We start from the raw sequence: 13,633 nt of genomic DNA, 5'->3' as shown, positions 1-13,633 counted from the left end.
GCCCTCCTGGGAGAAGCTGGGCCTGCCACTGCTTGCTCCACAGAAGGCTGTCTCTCTTTGGCCATGTTTGGGCGGGGGGGGGGGGGGACAAGGCCTCTCATTCGGTTGTATGAGAACACACATCCATGGAATGCAGCTGTTGGGACTGTACTGTGCTCTGTCAATATGTGGAAAGTCACCTACTGAATGGGTGACATCACTTCTGCTGATGTCAGGGGGCATGGCCTAACATATAAATGAGTTCCCGCTGGGTTTTTTCTACAATAAAAGCCCTGGACATCAGGGAAATTATTTTGATGTTTGAGCTGAAGTGGGACCCAATGTGTAAGGTTTAACTTTAGGCAACAGAGAAGCAGAAGTGAAACTTAGAGATGTTGCATATTTTAGTGAAGTCTCTGTTACAGGGTTTTGATACATCTTAAGGCCATCTTGGCAGCGAGGAATGAAAATGTGAAAATGTGAAAAGGTTATGGGATGGGGTCTGCAGGTAGACACTGGCCATGCTTAATAGCTTCATGACTATTCACTAACACGCCCAGCATAGATAATTGCTTCATTTACATAGTCATACAATGTATGTTAGAGGGTGGGGGTCACATCAAGGAGCTAATGTGTAGTGCTGTGAAGAAGGCGGTCTGAAAGAATTGGAAGCCTTGTTCTATTATCAACTGGGAGGACAAGGGAGGGACTTGCGGCTGGAGTAGTATAAATGTACTTTCTTTAATTCTGTACTTCGAGCTTGCCTGATGTATTGCTCCTGTTGATATCAGTAAATCCATGAAATGGATCTACCTGACTGACTTCGTTTTTCTTTTGGAGGTTCAAGGGGGAACCCGTTTATAACACTGTTATCTTTCAAGATGTCTGGGTTATGGGATAATGTAAGCAGTCTGCTTGCATGATGTGAAAAGCTAACACCCAGCAAGTGGCCTTTATTGTAAACTCTTTGCCCAGAGCTCTAAGCTGGAATGCCAGGCAAGCTTGTGTCTCTGCCAAAGAGCAGTACCTTAGACTTTGAGCTTCTCTTTAGCCTCCAAGGCCTCTCATTGGTTAAAGATTACACAGAGCCAGACGACCCGGCTTCCTTCCAATCCCTTTGGTTAAGCACTTTTGCTTCTTTCTTTTCAGCCGGGCTCCACTTTGAGTAGTCTGATGTTAGCACTGTGTGGGAACACCACCATGGTTTTATACAGGCGCTGGACTCTCAAAAGGTGTCAAAGGGGCCCAGGTGTGCAGTCCCATCAGGCACTGGGGCATCGTCCCATTGAACGAATCTCTGCGGCTCTACAGCGCCATCGTTGTCATGGTCAGAGGTGGTATTGCAACATTCAACATAATGAGGCTGCTGCTGAGCTACCCCAGTCTCATTTCCCCCGGCCTGGCCCAAGTGATCCACCTCCAGCAACAGACCCCCCTGCACTCCCGGATGTGTGAAGTCAGCAAACCTCAACTATTCCCTAGGTGCATAAGAGAATCCCCCAGCTGGGATGGGGGCACTGAGCACCCCACCCCCTTTTCTGCAGGGAGGAAAGCTTTGCCCTTGACGCCCAGGCATGGAATTGGCTTCTTCTCTCCCCTCCCACTAAGGAACATGGCCTGATTGTGAGCTGAAAGCTTTCTGGTAAAAAGCTCTGAATGGTGATAGATCCAAGTGGGCAGCCGTGTTGGTCTGAAGCAAAAGAACAAAGCAGCAGACAAGTTGCACCTTTAAGACCAACTAAGTTTTATTCAGAATGTAAGCTTTCGTATGCTTTAAGCAGACTTCATCAGACAAAATAGAATGGCAAGCCATCTTTAAGTATAGAGAAAGTGGGCAGTGAGTTGGTATGTAGAGTCATGGGAATGTTTTTAACAGATTAAAAGATTTACTATCCGCCCCCGGACCAAAAGAATCCAGGTTATGTGTGACAAGATCTAGGGCTTTTTCAGTGGCAGCACCAGAGCTTTGGAATACCCTTCCGGAAGCCATAAGGGCCCTGCGGGATCTGTCTGCGTTCCGCAAGGCCTGTAAGACCGAATTGTTCAAGCAGGCCTTCGATGCTTGAAGGAAAGAGGGCTGCCACCGGACATCACATAGAATGCTGGTGATCACTGTTCGGAAATTCAATGCCGCCTATATTGTACGGATGCAGCACTATAGAATGGTTTTAAAAATTGTAACGTGTTTTTTAAAAATTGAAATATGTAAATTATGGTTTTATATGTTTTATTGGTTTAACTGTATTGACATGATGTTGTGAGCTGCCTTGAGTCTGCTTGTGGAGAGGGCGGGATATAAGTTGAACGTAATAAAGAAATAAAGAAATATTGGGGTCTGTGTTTGTTTAGTATAGTTAACCGGGCTGTAACAGCAGTGGAGGGTGATAAAAATCAGACCTGTCACAGGTGTGAAGTGCCATAAATCTGGGTGTCATTCTGGCTTCTTAGTTGTGGATTTAAATGGAGGGCATTAGTATCTCAAGAGGTTATGATATCATTCTAGTTTGCCATTAGAAGAAAAGAATACATTAGAATATAGTGGAAGATGGGTTAGTATATGTAATAAGATAAACAGCCAATATCCCTATTTGAGTAGGTCAGTACAAAACCCCAAAATATTCTGATACACTGTTCTAAAAGAGAAATACATTCTAGTTTGCCATTAGAAAAAAATGGTACATTAAAATATAGTGGGAGATGGGCCAGTACATGTAATGAGATAAATAGCCCATATCCCCTATTTGAGCATATCAATACAAAAAAACAAAATATTTTGATACACTGTTCTAAAAGAGAAATACATTCTAGTTTGCCATTAGAAAAAAAGTTACCTTAAAATATAGTGGGAGGTGGGTTAGTATATGTAATGCGATAAAAAGTCCATATCCCTTGAGTATATCATTACAATCCCCCCTAAAAAAACAATAACATTATTCTGATACACTGTTCTAAAAGAGAAATACATTGGAAATCTGTGAATGTATAGCTATACACAGTGAGAGTTGGTTTAGCATATGTAATGAGATATGTAATGAGATAAAAAACCAATGTCCCTGTTCAGTCCTGGGGAGGTGTTTGTCCAAAGATTCATAATAATTTGTAATTCAGCAGTTTCTCTCTCTATTCTGTTCTTGAAGTTCCTTTGCAGTAAAACAGCTACTTTGAGGTCACCCATTGATGTTTCTGTGAATCTCTTTCATGGCAAAATAACAACGAGTCATGTCAACACACCTGTGTGTGAAGCTGCCTTAGACCGAGTCAGACCACTGGTCCATCAAGACTAGTATTGTCTACTGAGACTGGGAGCAGCTTTCCAGGGACTGAGGCAGAAAAGGGTCTTTCCCTTTCACACCACCCCTCTGACCCCCTATTCAAGGTTGAAGAAGGACCACAGACTCAACTGGGACCCTCTGAAGCAGAGGAACGCTGTCACCCAGCCAAGATTTGGTCAAGCAGGCATAAAATAACTATTTTTAACAGAACTGGCTCAACATTGAGGTGGGGGTGGGGGACCAAGGGAGAGACCTCCTACTCCCATTCAGGTACATGGGCTGGAAATCAGAATGCTGAGCATAGCTGTATCCCTCTGAGCTTCCAAAAATCCTAGTGGTCCACTCACTGCTATAGCCTCCTCACTCATACAGCCCATAAATGTTCTCTATGGACACACCCAGAAGATCACATTGTGGAATTAACTGCTAGAGGATGTAGCGATGACCACAGGAAAAACACCTTTAAAAGGGGATTAGATAGATTCATGGTGGATAAGTCTATCAATGGCTGCTAGCTGTGGTGACTGAAGGGAACCTCCACATTCAGTGGCAGTCAGACTCTGAATCCCAGAGCCAGGAGACAACATTGCTCTGTTGTTGGCTCTCTAGAGGAACTGGTTGACCACTATGTGAGACAGGATGCTGGACTAGGTGGACCCTCCCTGGTCTGATCCAGCAGGGCTCTTCTGAGGTTCTTCTCAGGGGAAGGCCTCAGCCTCTCTGCCCTGTTGTTGGCCCTCCAGAAGAGCTGGTTGGCCACTGTATGAGACAGGAGGCTGGACTAGATGGACCTTCACTGGTCTGACCCAGCAGGGCTCTTCTGATGTTCTTCTCAGGGGAAGGCCTCAGCCTCTCTGCCCTGTTGTTGGCCCTCCAGAGGAACTGGTTGGCCCCTGTGTGAGACAGGAGGCTGGACTAGATGGACTCTCCCTGGTCTGATCCAGCAGGGCTCTTCTGATGCCCTTCTCAGGGGAAGGCCTCAGCCTCTCTGCCCTGTTGTTGGCCCTCCAGAGGAACTGGCTGGCCACTGTGTGAGGCAGGAGGCTGGACTAGATGGACCCTCCCTGGTCTGATCCAGCAGGGCTCTTCTGAGGTTCTTCTCAGGGGAAGGCCTCAGCCTCTCTGCCCTGTTGTTGGCCCTCCAGAAGAGCTGGTTGGCCACTGTATGAGACAGGAGGCTGGACTAGATGGACCTTCACTGGTCTGACCCAGCAGGGCTCTTCTGATGTTCTTCTCAGGGGAAGGCCTCAGCCTCTCTGCCCTGTTGTTGGCCCTCCAGAGGAACTGGTTGGCCCCTGTGTGAGACAGGAGGCTGGACTAGATGGACTCTCCCTGGTCTGATCCAGCAGGGCTCTTCTGATGCCCTTCTCAGGGGAAGGCCTCAGCCTCTCTGCCCTGTTGTTGGCCCTCCAGAGGAACTGGCTGGCCACTGTGTGAGGCAGGAGGCTGGACTAGATGGACCCTCCCTGGTCTGATCCAGCAGGGCTCTTCTGATGCCCTTCTCAGGGGAAGGCCTCAGCCTCTCTGCCCTGTTGTTGGCCCTCCAGAGGAACTGGCTGGCCACTGTGTGAGACAGGAGGCTGGACTAGATGGACCCTCCCTGGTCTGAACCAGCTGGGCTCTTCTGAGGTTCTTCTCAGGGGAAGGCCTCAGCCTCTCTGCCCTGTTGTTGGCCCTCCAGAGGAACTGGCTGGCCACTGTGTGAGACAGGAGGCTGGACTAGGTGAACCCTCCCTGGTCTGATCCAGCAGGGCTCTTCTGAGGTTCTTCTCAGGGGAAGGCCTCAGCCTCTCTGCCCTGTTGTTGGCCCTCCAGAAGAGCTGGTTGGCCACTGTATGAGACAGGAGGCTGGACTAGATGGACCTTTACTGGTCTGACCCAGCAGGGCTCTTCTGATGCCCTTCTCAGGGGAAGGCCTCAGCCTCTCTGCCCTGTTGTTGGCCCTCCAGAGGAACTGGCTGGCCACTGTGTGAGGCAGGAGGCTGGACTAGATGGACCCTCCCTGGTCTGATCCAGCAGGGCTCTTCTGATGCCCTTCTCAGGGGAAGGCCTCAGCCTCTCTGCCCTGTTGTTGGCCCTCCAGAGGAACTGGCTGGCCACTGTGTGAGACAGGAGGCTGGACTAGATGGACCCTCCCTGGTCTGATCCAGCAGGGCTCTTCTGATGCCCTTCTCAGGGGAAGGCCTCAGCCTCTCTGCCCTGTTGTTGGCCCTCCAGAGGAACTGGCTGGCCACTGTGTGAGACAGGAGGCTGGACTAGATGGACCCTCCCTGGTCTGACCCAGCAGGGCTCTTCTGATGTTCTTCTCAGGGGAAGGCCTCAGCCTCTCTGCCCTGTTGTTGGCCCTCCAGAGGAACTGGATAGCCATTGTGTGAGACAGGAGGCTGGACTACATGGACCCTCACTGGTCTGATCCGGCAGGGTTCTTCTGAGGTTCTTCTCAGGGGAAGGCCTCGGCCTCTGTGCCCTGTTGCTGGTCCTCCAGAGGAACTGGCTGGCCACTGTGTGAGGCAGGAGGCTGGACTAGATGGACCCTCCCTGGTCTGACCCAGCAGGGCTCTTCTGATGTTCTTCTCAGGGGAAGGCCTCAGCCTCTCTGCCCTGTTGTTGGCCCTCCAGAGGAACTGGATAGCCATTGTGTGAGACAGGAGGCTGGACTACATGGACCCTCACTGGTCTGATCCGGCAGGGTTCTTCTGAGGTTCTTCTCAGGGGAAGGCCTCGGCCTCTGTGCCCTGTTGCTGGTCCTCCAGAGGAACTGGCTGGCCACTGTGTGAGGCAGGAGGCTGGACTAGATGGACCCTCCCTGGTCTGACCCAGCAGGGCTCTTCTGATGTTCTTCTCAGGGGAAGGCCTCAGCCTCTCTGCCCTGTTGTTGGCCCTCCAGAGGAACTGGATAGCCATTGTGTGAGACAGGAGGCTGGACTACATGGACCCTCACTGGTCTGATCCGGCAGGGTTCTTCTGAGGTTCTTCTCAGGGGAAGGCCTCGGCCTCTGTGCCCTGTTGCTGGTCCTCCAGAGGAACTGGCTGGCCACTGTGTGAGACAGGAGGCTGGACTAGGACTATTAGCCAGGAGAACTCTCCACTGAATCAAAGCTATTGTTTTCCCCACCATCTCAACAAATATGAAGAACAGAACCATCTCCACTCATTTTTTTCATTCGTTTCAAAGTAAATGCACATTTCTATGTGAAATCTACAGCTTCTCCACAGATTTTTGCAGTCCATAAAAGAAGCAGTAGCCCAGACAACAGGGAGACTCCACAAAGAGATTAACATACACTTTACTGAATAACAAGATAGTAAAGCAGACCAAAGTTTCAACCAACAGCAAATTGAAAGCACAAAGAAACAGGCAAGATTGTAATTTTTATCAGTTAATCTTGTATCAGTTAACAGAAAGCTTATTTTATAATAGCCAATAATTTTTGTCAAAAAAAGACAGTATAAGAAGTCAGTGAGGCCGAGGATATAGCTTTGTTTATGAGTCCACAGTTAAAACAATACAAGAGATTTTTTTTAAAGAAATGCAAAAATTAACTGTGAGTAAAAAAAAAAAGAGGCAAAGTCAGGTCATTACAAAAATTAAACCAGCTTATTTCATACCGCAGTTAAAACTAGTCATTGATTTATTTAGATTTTTTCAACCGACTTCCCCTGACAAGCTAGGCTCAAAATGGTGTACAACAGGGGTGGCCAACGGTAGCTCTCCAGATGTTTTTTGCCTACAACTCCCATCAGCCCCAGCCAGCATGGCCAATGGCTGGGGCTGATGGGAATTGTAGGCAAAAAAACATCTGGAGAGCTACTGTTGGCCACCCCTGGTGTACAACGTAGGCATAAAACAAATTAAAAGCCAGTAACAGACAAGTATAACAGAAGATGGTGCAAGAGCCAGAATCGCTGCTGTCTTACAGGAGAAGGGAAGGGGTGGGAGTGCTAGGATGGAACCTGGAAATCTCTGCTTTGCAAGTGCTACAAGCAGCCAGACTGGAGTCCTGTACCTTCTTTATTTTCCCCACTTAAACAAAGAAATTCTTCTGCAAATTACGCCTCCTCGCTCAAAATTTTCAAACCTGCACACTCCTGAAGTTATGAGCCCTGCCTTTCTCTTTTGTAGGAGAGAGAAGGGAGGAAGTAGAAAAAGGAGATGTGATTATGTATCCCCCCCCCCAAAAAAGATGTCTTTTGGGTGGGGGGATACATAAAAAGCCCAGGAAGAGGAAAAAGCACAAACTCTTCTCCCCTCCTCCTTCTTGCCCCTGTCCTTCTTTTCTTTCTCTTTTTTTCCCTGCAGCTCCTCCAAACTTCATTTGCAAAAGCATGAAAAGCTCTGCCCCCCACCTATGTTGGAAAGTATTAAACGAATATATCAGAATTCAGTCATTTCCCCCCACTGACTAGATCAAAACTGAGTCTCTGGGCCATTTCATCACCTTGAATGTGAATTTAGGGGGAGGTGTTTGTGCATTTCCTGCATTGTGCAGGGGGTTGGACTAGATGACCCTGGAGGTCGCTTACAACTCTATAATTTTATGACTGGAGGGGAAGCTATACAAAGGGCAGCCAAGGTGAGATGGGGGGGGGCACCAATGTAGATTTTAGGCCCTCTTTCTCCCCTGCTTTTTCCTCCTCCTCTCTGGGACAAAAAAGCCCTAGATTTTCATAAACAGATTGCTGGTCAGGGGGTTAGGAAACAACCCTGAAAAGTGCTTTTGGAATTGAAATGCATTTCTTACGTGTGTCCCCCCCTCCTCTATGTAGAAGTGGGGAATGTAATTAGATTAAATTTAATTTAATCAACTCTAATTAGGTTATCTGCCCCCTAAACATTTTTAATGCCCCCTGATGAATAAAATTCTGGTTATGGACCTGAGCAAGAGTAACACAAGTGTGCAGAAAAGATCAGAATTTCAGAGAATCCAGGGACAGTAAAGTCAGGAAAAGAGCTGGGTGGTTGGGGTGACGTATGGGAAGTAGGAGTGTGCATTCGGTTCAGCCGAAACAAATACAACCCAGAATACCAGCTGATTCAGCTGCATTCGGAGCTGAATACAGCCAAATCAGAATAAAGTGATGTTATCTGGGAACTGAATACGGCTGCCCGAATAAGGATTCGGCAATATACAGGGTTCCAAATAACGGCAGGAAAGGGGGTTTAGAAGTTACCTCCTTTCCTGCCTTTCTGGACTTTTCCCACCTCTTCCTTTGCTTTCTTGGGATTAGAGTGGGAGGTGGAGAGGAGTCCCCAACAGCCAATCACAGCCATGCATTTGTAAATTGCAAATCCATGCCCTTTCGCAAGGTTGGCGAGTTGGACAGCAACTCACAGAGATTGTTCCAGCAGCCCCAACAACAGCACTCCAGTGCACAGGGGCTTTCCCCACCCCCTGTGATATCTCAGGAATGGGGGGCCCTGCAAGGCCACAGCCAAGGGGACTGGGTTGGGGATCCCCTGCAGCAGCACACACACAAAGGGGGGGCACCAGAGCCACAGGGGGTGCCAGGGATGCAATGAGGTAGGAAAAAGACAAAAATGACTCTAATGGGGGTGGGGGGCCTTGCCAGCAAAGCCCCAGTTGAAACCCACAGCAGAAGGCTGGGGGATGGGGGAGCCCAACAGCCAACCCCAGGGACCCCAAAGCTCGGAGGAGAGAGAAGGGAGGAAGTAGAGAAAGGAGATGTGATAGATCCATGTTACTCCTGGGAGACAAATTGGGGGGGACTTTCTCAGTTTGGGAGAGGCCCCTAGGGGGTATAAGGCCACCCCAGTGCTGTGGGCTCACCCCCCAAAAAAACCTCTGGGATCCACAATGTAAGAACATAAGAGAAGCCATGTTGGATCTCACATTTTGACATACTGGTGTTTTGTTGCTTTCGCATGCTCATGCTACTCAGATCAAAGGTTTGCTCAATTTGTTAATTTTACTATTTCTCTAACTACTTTACATAGCAAAGGAGGAGAACAAAGCAGGAGTCAAGTGGCACCTTTAAGACCAACCCATTTTTATTGAGAACGTCAGCTTTCGTGAGCTCTTAAGCCCACTTCATCAGACGAGGAATCCAGCACAGGGAGCAAAGCCATACAGAGCTGAGCAGAGCCATCCAGAGCTGGTAGGCAGTGGCCCAGAATGCAACATGGTACAGATTTAAGAACCAATGACAGTGAAGTAAAATTATCTGGTAGGCAGTGGTTTAGAATGTAAAATGGTACAAATATAAAATGGTACAAATATAAACCTGGATTTATATTGCTATAAATTCCTTCCTTTTGGCCCAGGTTTATAGCAATAGTCATTGACAGACACTCTCACATTTTGACATACTACTGTTTTGTTGCTTTTGCATGCTCATGCCACTCACATCAAAGGTTTGCTCAATTTGTTAATTTTACTATTCTGTCATTGAATCTTATATTTGTACCATTTTACATTGGTCATAAAGGTGCAATCGACTCCTGTTTTGTTCTACTACTTCAGACCAACACTTGGATCTATAACAAAGGAGGAAACATAGATAATGCAGAATTTAAAAAATGTGTGTGGGGATGTGATATTTTATAAGGAAAAGACTAGTATTAAAACCTCGTTTGAATGTTTCACATTATTTATAAGATTTCCTTCTTTGTTCTTTGAACGGCCAAATTCAGTTGTGATGAAGCCGGTTTTGTCAGTATCGTCTGTTCTCCTTCAGCGTGGGATCATGCAAATATTGTAAGAACGAGGAATGGAAGAAAAACCAACCAGCATGGGGGAGATATCGATTTCCTCTGGTGGGATCAGAGATTTTAAGCTGAAATTCTGAAGGATACTGGTGAAGAAAAGGAAAAGTTCCGTTCGGGCCAGGTGCTCCCCAAAGCAATATCGTTTGCCTAGTCAAGGGAAGAAAAGAGAGTTTGCTTATTGGTGTGATGGGCTAGCAGAGTCCCAGGTGGTTCAACTACAAGTTAGTACTTGACTCAGAGGGGTGAGGAGACAGGAGGGAGAAAGGGGTTGGAAAGGGGATTTACCTATGCAGAATGGCACGAAAGCATCGTTCTTCTTGAACTTCCCATTCTCATCCAAGAAATGTTGGGGGTTAAATTCATCAGGTCTTGCAAAATGCTGGGGGTCTTTCAACACAGAGCCGAGCAAAGGGAGCACCTCAGTCCCCTAGGCACAGAGAAAGATTAAAGAAAGGGGGTGAGACTCTGTTGAACAACCAGCAAACCTAGTTCACTTCTGATGCATCGAAGGGTGTTTGAGGGAGTGTGGATTAGCATTGGTCTCTGGCTTGTTTGGCTAACTGGTTGTTATTCAGTCTTTTTGGGGGACTATTATTAGAAAGGATGAGCACTGAGGAAGTCATGTTTAACAGCAATCATAATGGTAGCAGTTTCTCAGAACATTTCTCAGATTTAAACTGCAGGTTTTTATGCTGGATGTAAACTACCGTAATATTTCTAAATTCAGACACCAGAGGGAGCAAAACATACATGGATTTGTGAAACAGATCCTCAGCCTGGAAAAAACAGGGATTTACAAGTGACAAAATGAGAACACAGCAAAATTAGACTCATAACCTCGGAAGCAGAAAGAGAAGAAGCATTGTGCTATTACTGTATTGATTATACCTTTTGTAACTCCACTTTCTGCATTGTTTATACTGTAGCAGAGGTGGCCAAACTTGCTTAATATAAGAGCCACATAGAAGAAACGTCAGATGTTTGAGAACCGCAAGACATGAACATCAGATGTTTGAGAGCAGGCAGGAAGGGTGGGAGGGAGGGAAGGAAGGAAGGAAGGAAGGAAGGAAAGAAGGAAGGAAGGAAGGGAAGGGAAGGGAAGGGAAGGAAGGAAGGAAGGAAGGAAGGAAGGAAGGAAGGAAGGAAGGAAGGAAGGAAGGAAGGAAGGAAGGAAGGAAGGAAGGGAGGGAGGGAGGGAGGGAGGGAGGGAGGGAAATAGATGGGAGAAAGAGGGAGACATGGAAAGAAAGCAACTTTAACTTTAAATGCATTCTCCAAACTGCTGACTGGCTTGGTTTGGAGTGATCTACAGATACAAATCGTTTCTCCAAGCCAGCTGGTGGGGCAGTGGAGGCTTCAAGAGCCACACAGTATGTGTGAAAGAGCCACATGTGGCTCCTGAGCCACAGTCTGGCCACCTCTGTACTATCACATACCCTGCCTTAGATAAGTTGTGGTTTGCATTGCTCTCTCATTCTGTAATCCTAATCTCTAGTCCACTCTTCACTGAATGTTTTATGCTGTCTGGTTGCATTGTTTTATAATCCATAAACTGCCTTAAGCGTCAGTGAGAAAGGTGGGCTATAAATAAATAAGAGGGTTTCTTGCAAATAAAGGTAGGTATGAGAAAGAAAAACTCTTCAGGGTTGCCAATCCCCAGGTGCAGCAGGGTAAAGTTATACAAACCTCCGCAAGAACGAGCCTCAAACATTGCAAAATTAATGGAAACTATAGGAAATAGAAGTGTATTTATACAAAAAGGTGAAATTAATCACATTTAAAGATACAGAACACTGACCACGCCTGTACCCAAAGTACTAAACACGCAACAACGCTGAATGTCTCAAATTGATGGGCTCTGGGCGGGGTTTTTTTTTGTTTTTTTAGGTAGAGGCACCAAATTTTCAGCATAGCATCCAGTGCCTCTCCCCAAAAATACCCTCCAAGTTTCGAAAGGATTGGACCAGGGAGTCCAATTCTATGAGCTCCAAAAGAAGGCGCCCCTATCCCTCATTATTTCCAATGGAGAGAAGGCATTTAAAAGATGTGCAGTCCCTTTAAATGTGATGGCCAGAACTCCCTTTGGAATTCAATTATGCTTGTCACATCCTTGCTCCTGGCTCCACCCCCAATGTGTCCCGGCTCCACTCCTAAAGTCCCCAGATATTTCTTGAATTGGACTTGGCAACGCTACTTCACATCTAGCATATACTACAGGTTCTGTTTCAGGGTGGGAGAAGAAAGGGAGACCAAAGGGAAAACTGGACACTGTGTTGTCCTGCAGACAATAGGATGTAAAGGGGCATCTTGAAATGTCAAATTGCCTAAGGGGGAGAAAATGGCTGATAGCAGAGGAGGAGAACTTTTGAAAAAGGCCGGAAACTACAAGGCTGAAGTTGGTTCCCAGGTCTTTCTTTGCATTTCCTAGTTCCATGAATAAGTCATGAATAAGGAACTACTAGGAAATGCAAACAAAGAGTTAAGAACCAGCTTCAGTCTCCTCTGGAAATTACCTCAGAAGGGAAATTGCCTGAGAGGTGTCGGTGTGACAAATGTTAACTGATGGAGCAGAGCAGGGGAAGGACTGAAAAATAAACCAGGTGTCCTATGAAAGAGAGCTCAGCAAAAGCTCAGCTGAAGAGGAGAGTGTTAAGTGGGCAGAAATCTGGTGCCAAAAGCTGAGAGAGTTTCTTGCAGACAAAATGCCTGAAGGTGTGAAGACTGGTGGAGCCTCTCAGAGGGGTAACTCCCCCCCCCCCAATGAGCTGACATGGCATGGTTACGCTTTCTTACCAGTGGGCACTAACATTAGTCCTGAAAACTGTGAAAATAAGAGGAGCGGGATCATCTCATGAACATTTCTAAAACTGATTACAAGTTTCAAAAGTGTTTTCTAAAGCAGAAAACCGAAATTCAGACAGTATACTGAAAGGAAGTAGAAGTATTGTAAGGGGGAAAAGTCTTTAAACGGAGTTGTGTTCACAGTCTGGAAAAGCAGGGGGAGAAGTGAGCCTACGCAGTCATGAAGAAAGAAAAGTTTATTTCAGATTAAGACACGAGGCATTAATAATGGCAAATGCCAGGAATATTTCATTTTAGACAAAATCACACACAATATTGCTGGGAAGATGAGACCCTGTTGCAGGTCAACTCTTTTAGTCAAACAGGCACCTTTTCTGGAATATTTTTCACCTGGCAATTTGGGATTAGGTGAGTATACTTTACTGGTTTGGCATTAATAGTATTATTGCGATTTTAATGTTGTTTTTTGCTGAGCTTGGCTTTGTTTGTATTTCTGAATCTGATTTTTAAAAATAAAATTGCTGAAAGTTAAAAAAAAATGGTCCCAGTTAAAGAGATATAAAGATGCATGGGGAAAGAGAAAGGAAAGGTGCAAGCACCAGTCGTTTCCGACTCTGAGGTGACACTGCTTTCACAACGTTTTCATGGCAGACTTTTGATGGGGTGGTTTGCCCTTGCCTTCCCCAGTCATCTCCGCTTTCCCCCCAGCAAGCTGGGGACTCATTTCACTGATCTTGGAAGGATGGAAGGCTGAGTCAACCTCGAGCCGGCAACCTGAAAACCCAGCTTCCACCGGGGATCGAACTCAGGTCGTGAGCAGAGTTTAGGACTGTAGTACTGCAGCTTTACCACT

The 13,633-nt window shown here is 46.6% G+C and overlaps 2 protein-coding genes across 2 annotated transcripts in view; both read right to left on the bottom strand.

Moving 5' to 3' along the window:
• The window catches only part of LOC132586353 (cytochrome P450 2G1-like), a 520,878-nt gene that overhangs the window by 327,346 nt on the left and 179,899 nt on the right, over positions 1–13,633 (bottom strand). The gene's annotated exons all lie outside the window — the stretch shown is intronic.
• The window catches only part of LOC132586356 (cytochrome P450 2A3-like), a 32,430-nt gene continuing 28,639 nt past the window's right edge, over positions 9,843–13,633 (bottom strand). The window contains exons 8-9 of the mRNA XM_060258391.1: positions 10,264–10,405; positions 9,843–10,125 (exon numbers count right to left, since the gene is read on the bottom strand). Of these exons, the coding sequence (XP_060114374.1) occupies positions 9,944–10,125; positions 10,264–10,405 (324 nt within the window). The 3' untranslated portion in view covers positions 9,843–9,943. The remainder of the gene's footprint in view (positions 10,126–10,263; positions 10,406–13,633) is intronic.

This window comes from Heteronotia binoei, chromosome 17 (assembly GCF_032191835.1).
Source record: "Heteronotia binoei isolate CCM8104 ecotype False Entrance Well chromosome 17, APGP_CSIRO_Hbin_v1, whole genome shotgun sequence".
Taxonomy (NCBI): Eukaryota; Metazoa; Chordata; class Lepidosauria; order Squamata; family Gekkonidae; genus Heteronotia; species Heteronotia binoei.
This window is presented reverse-complemented; position numbering and strand designations above follow the sequence as displayed.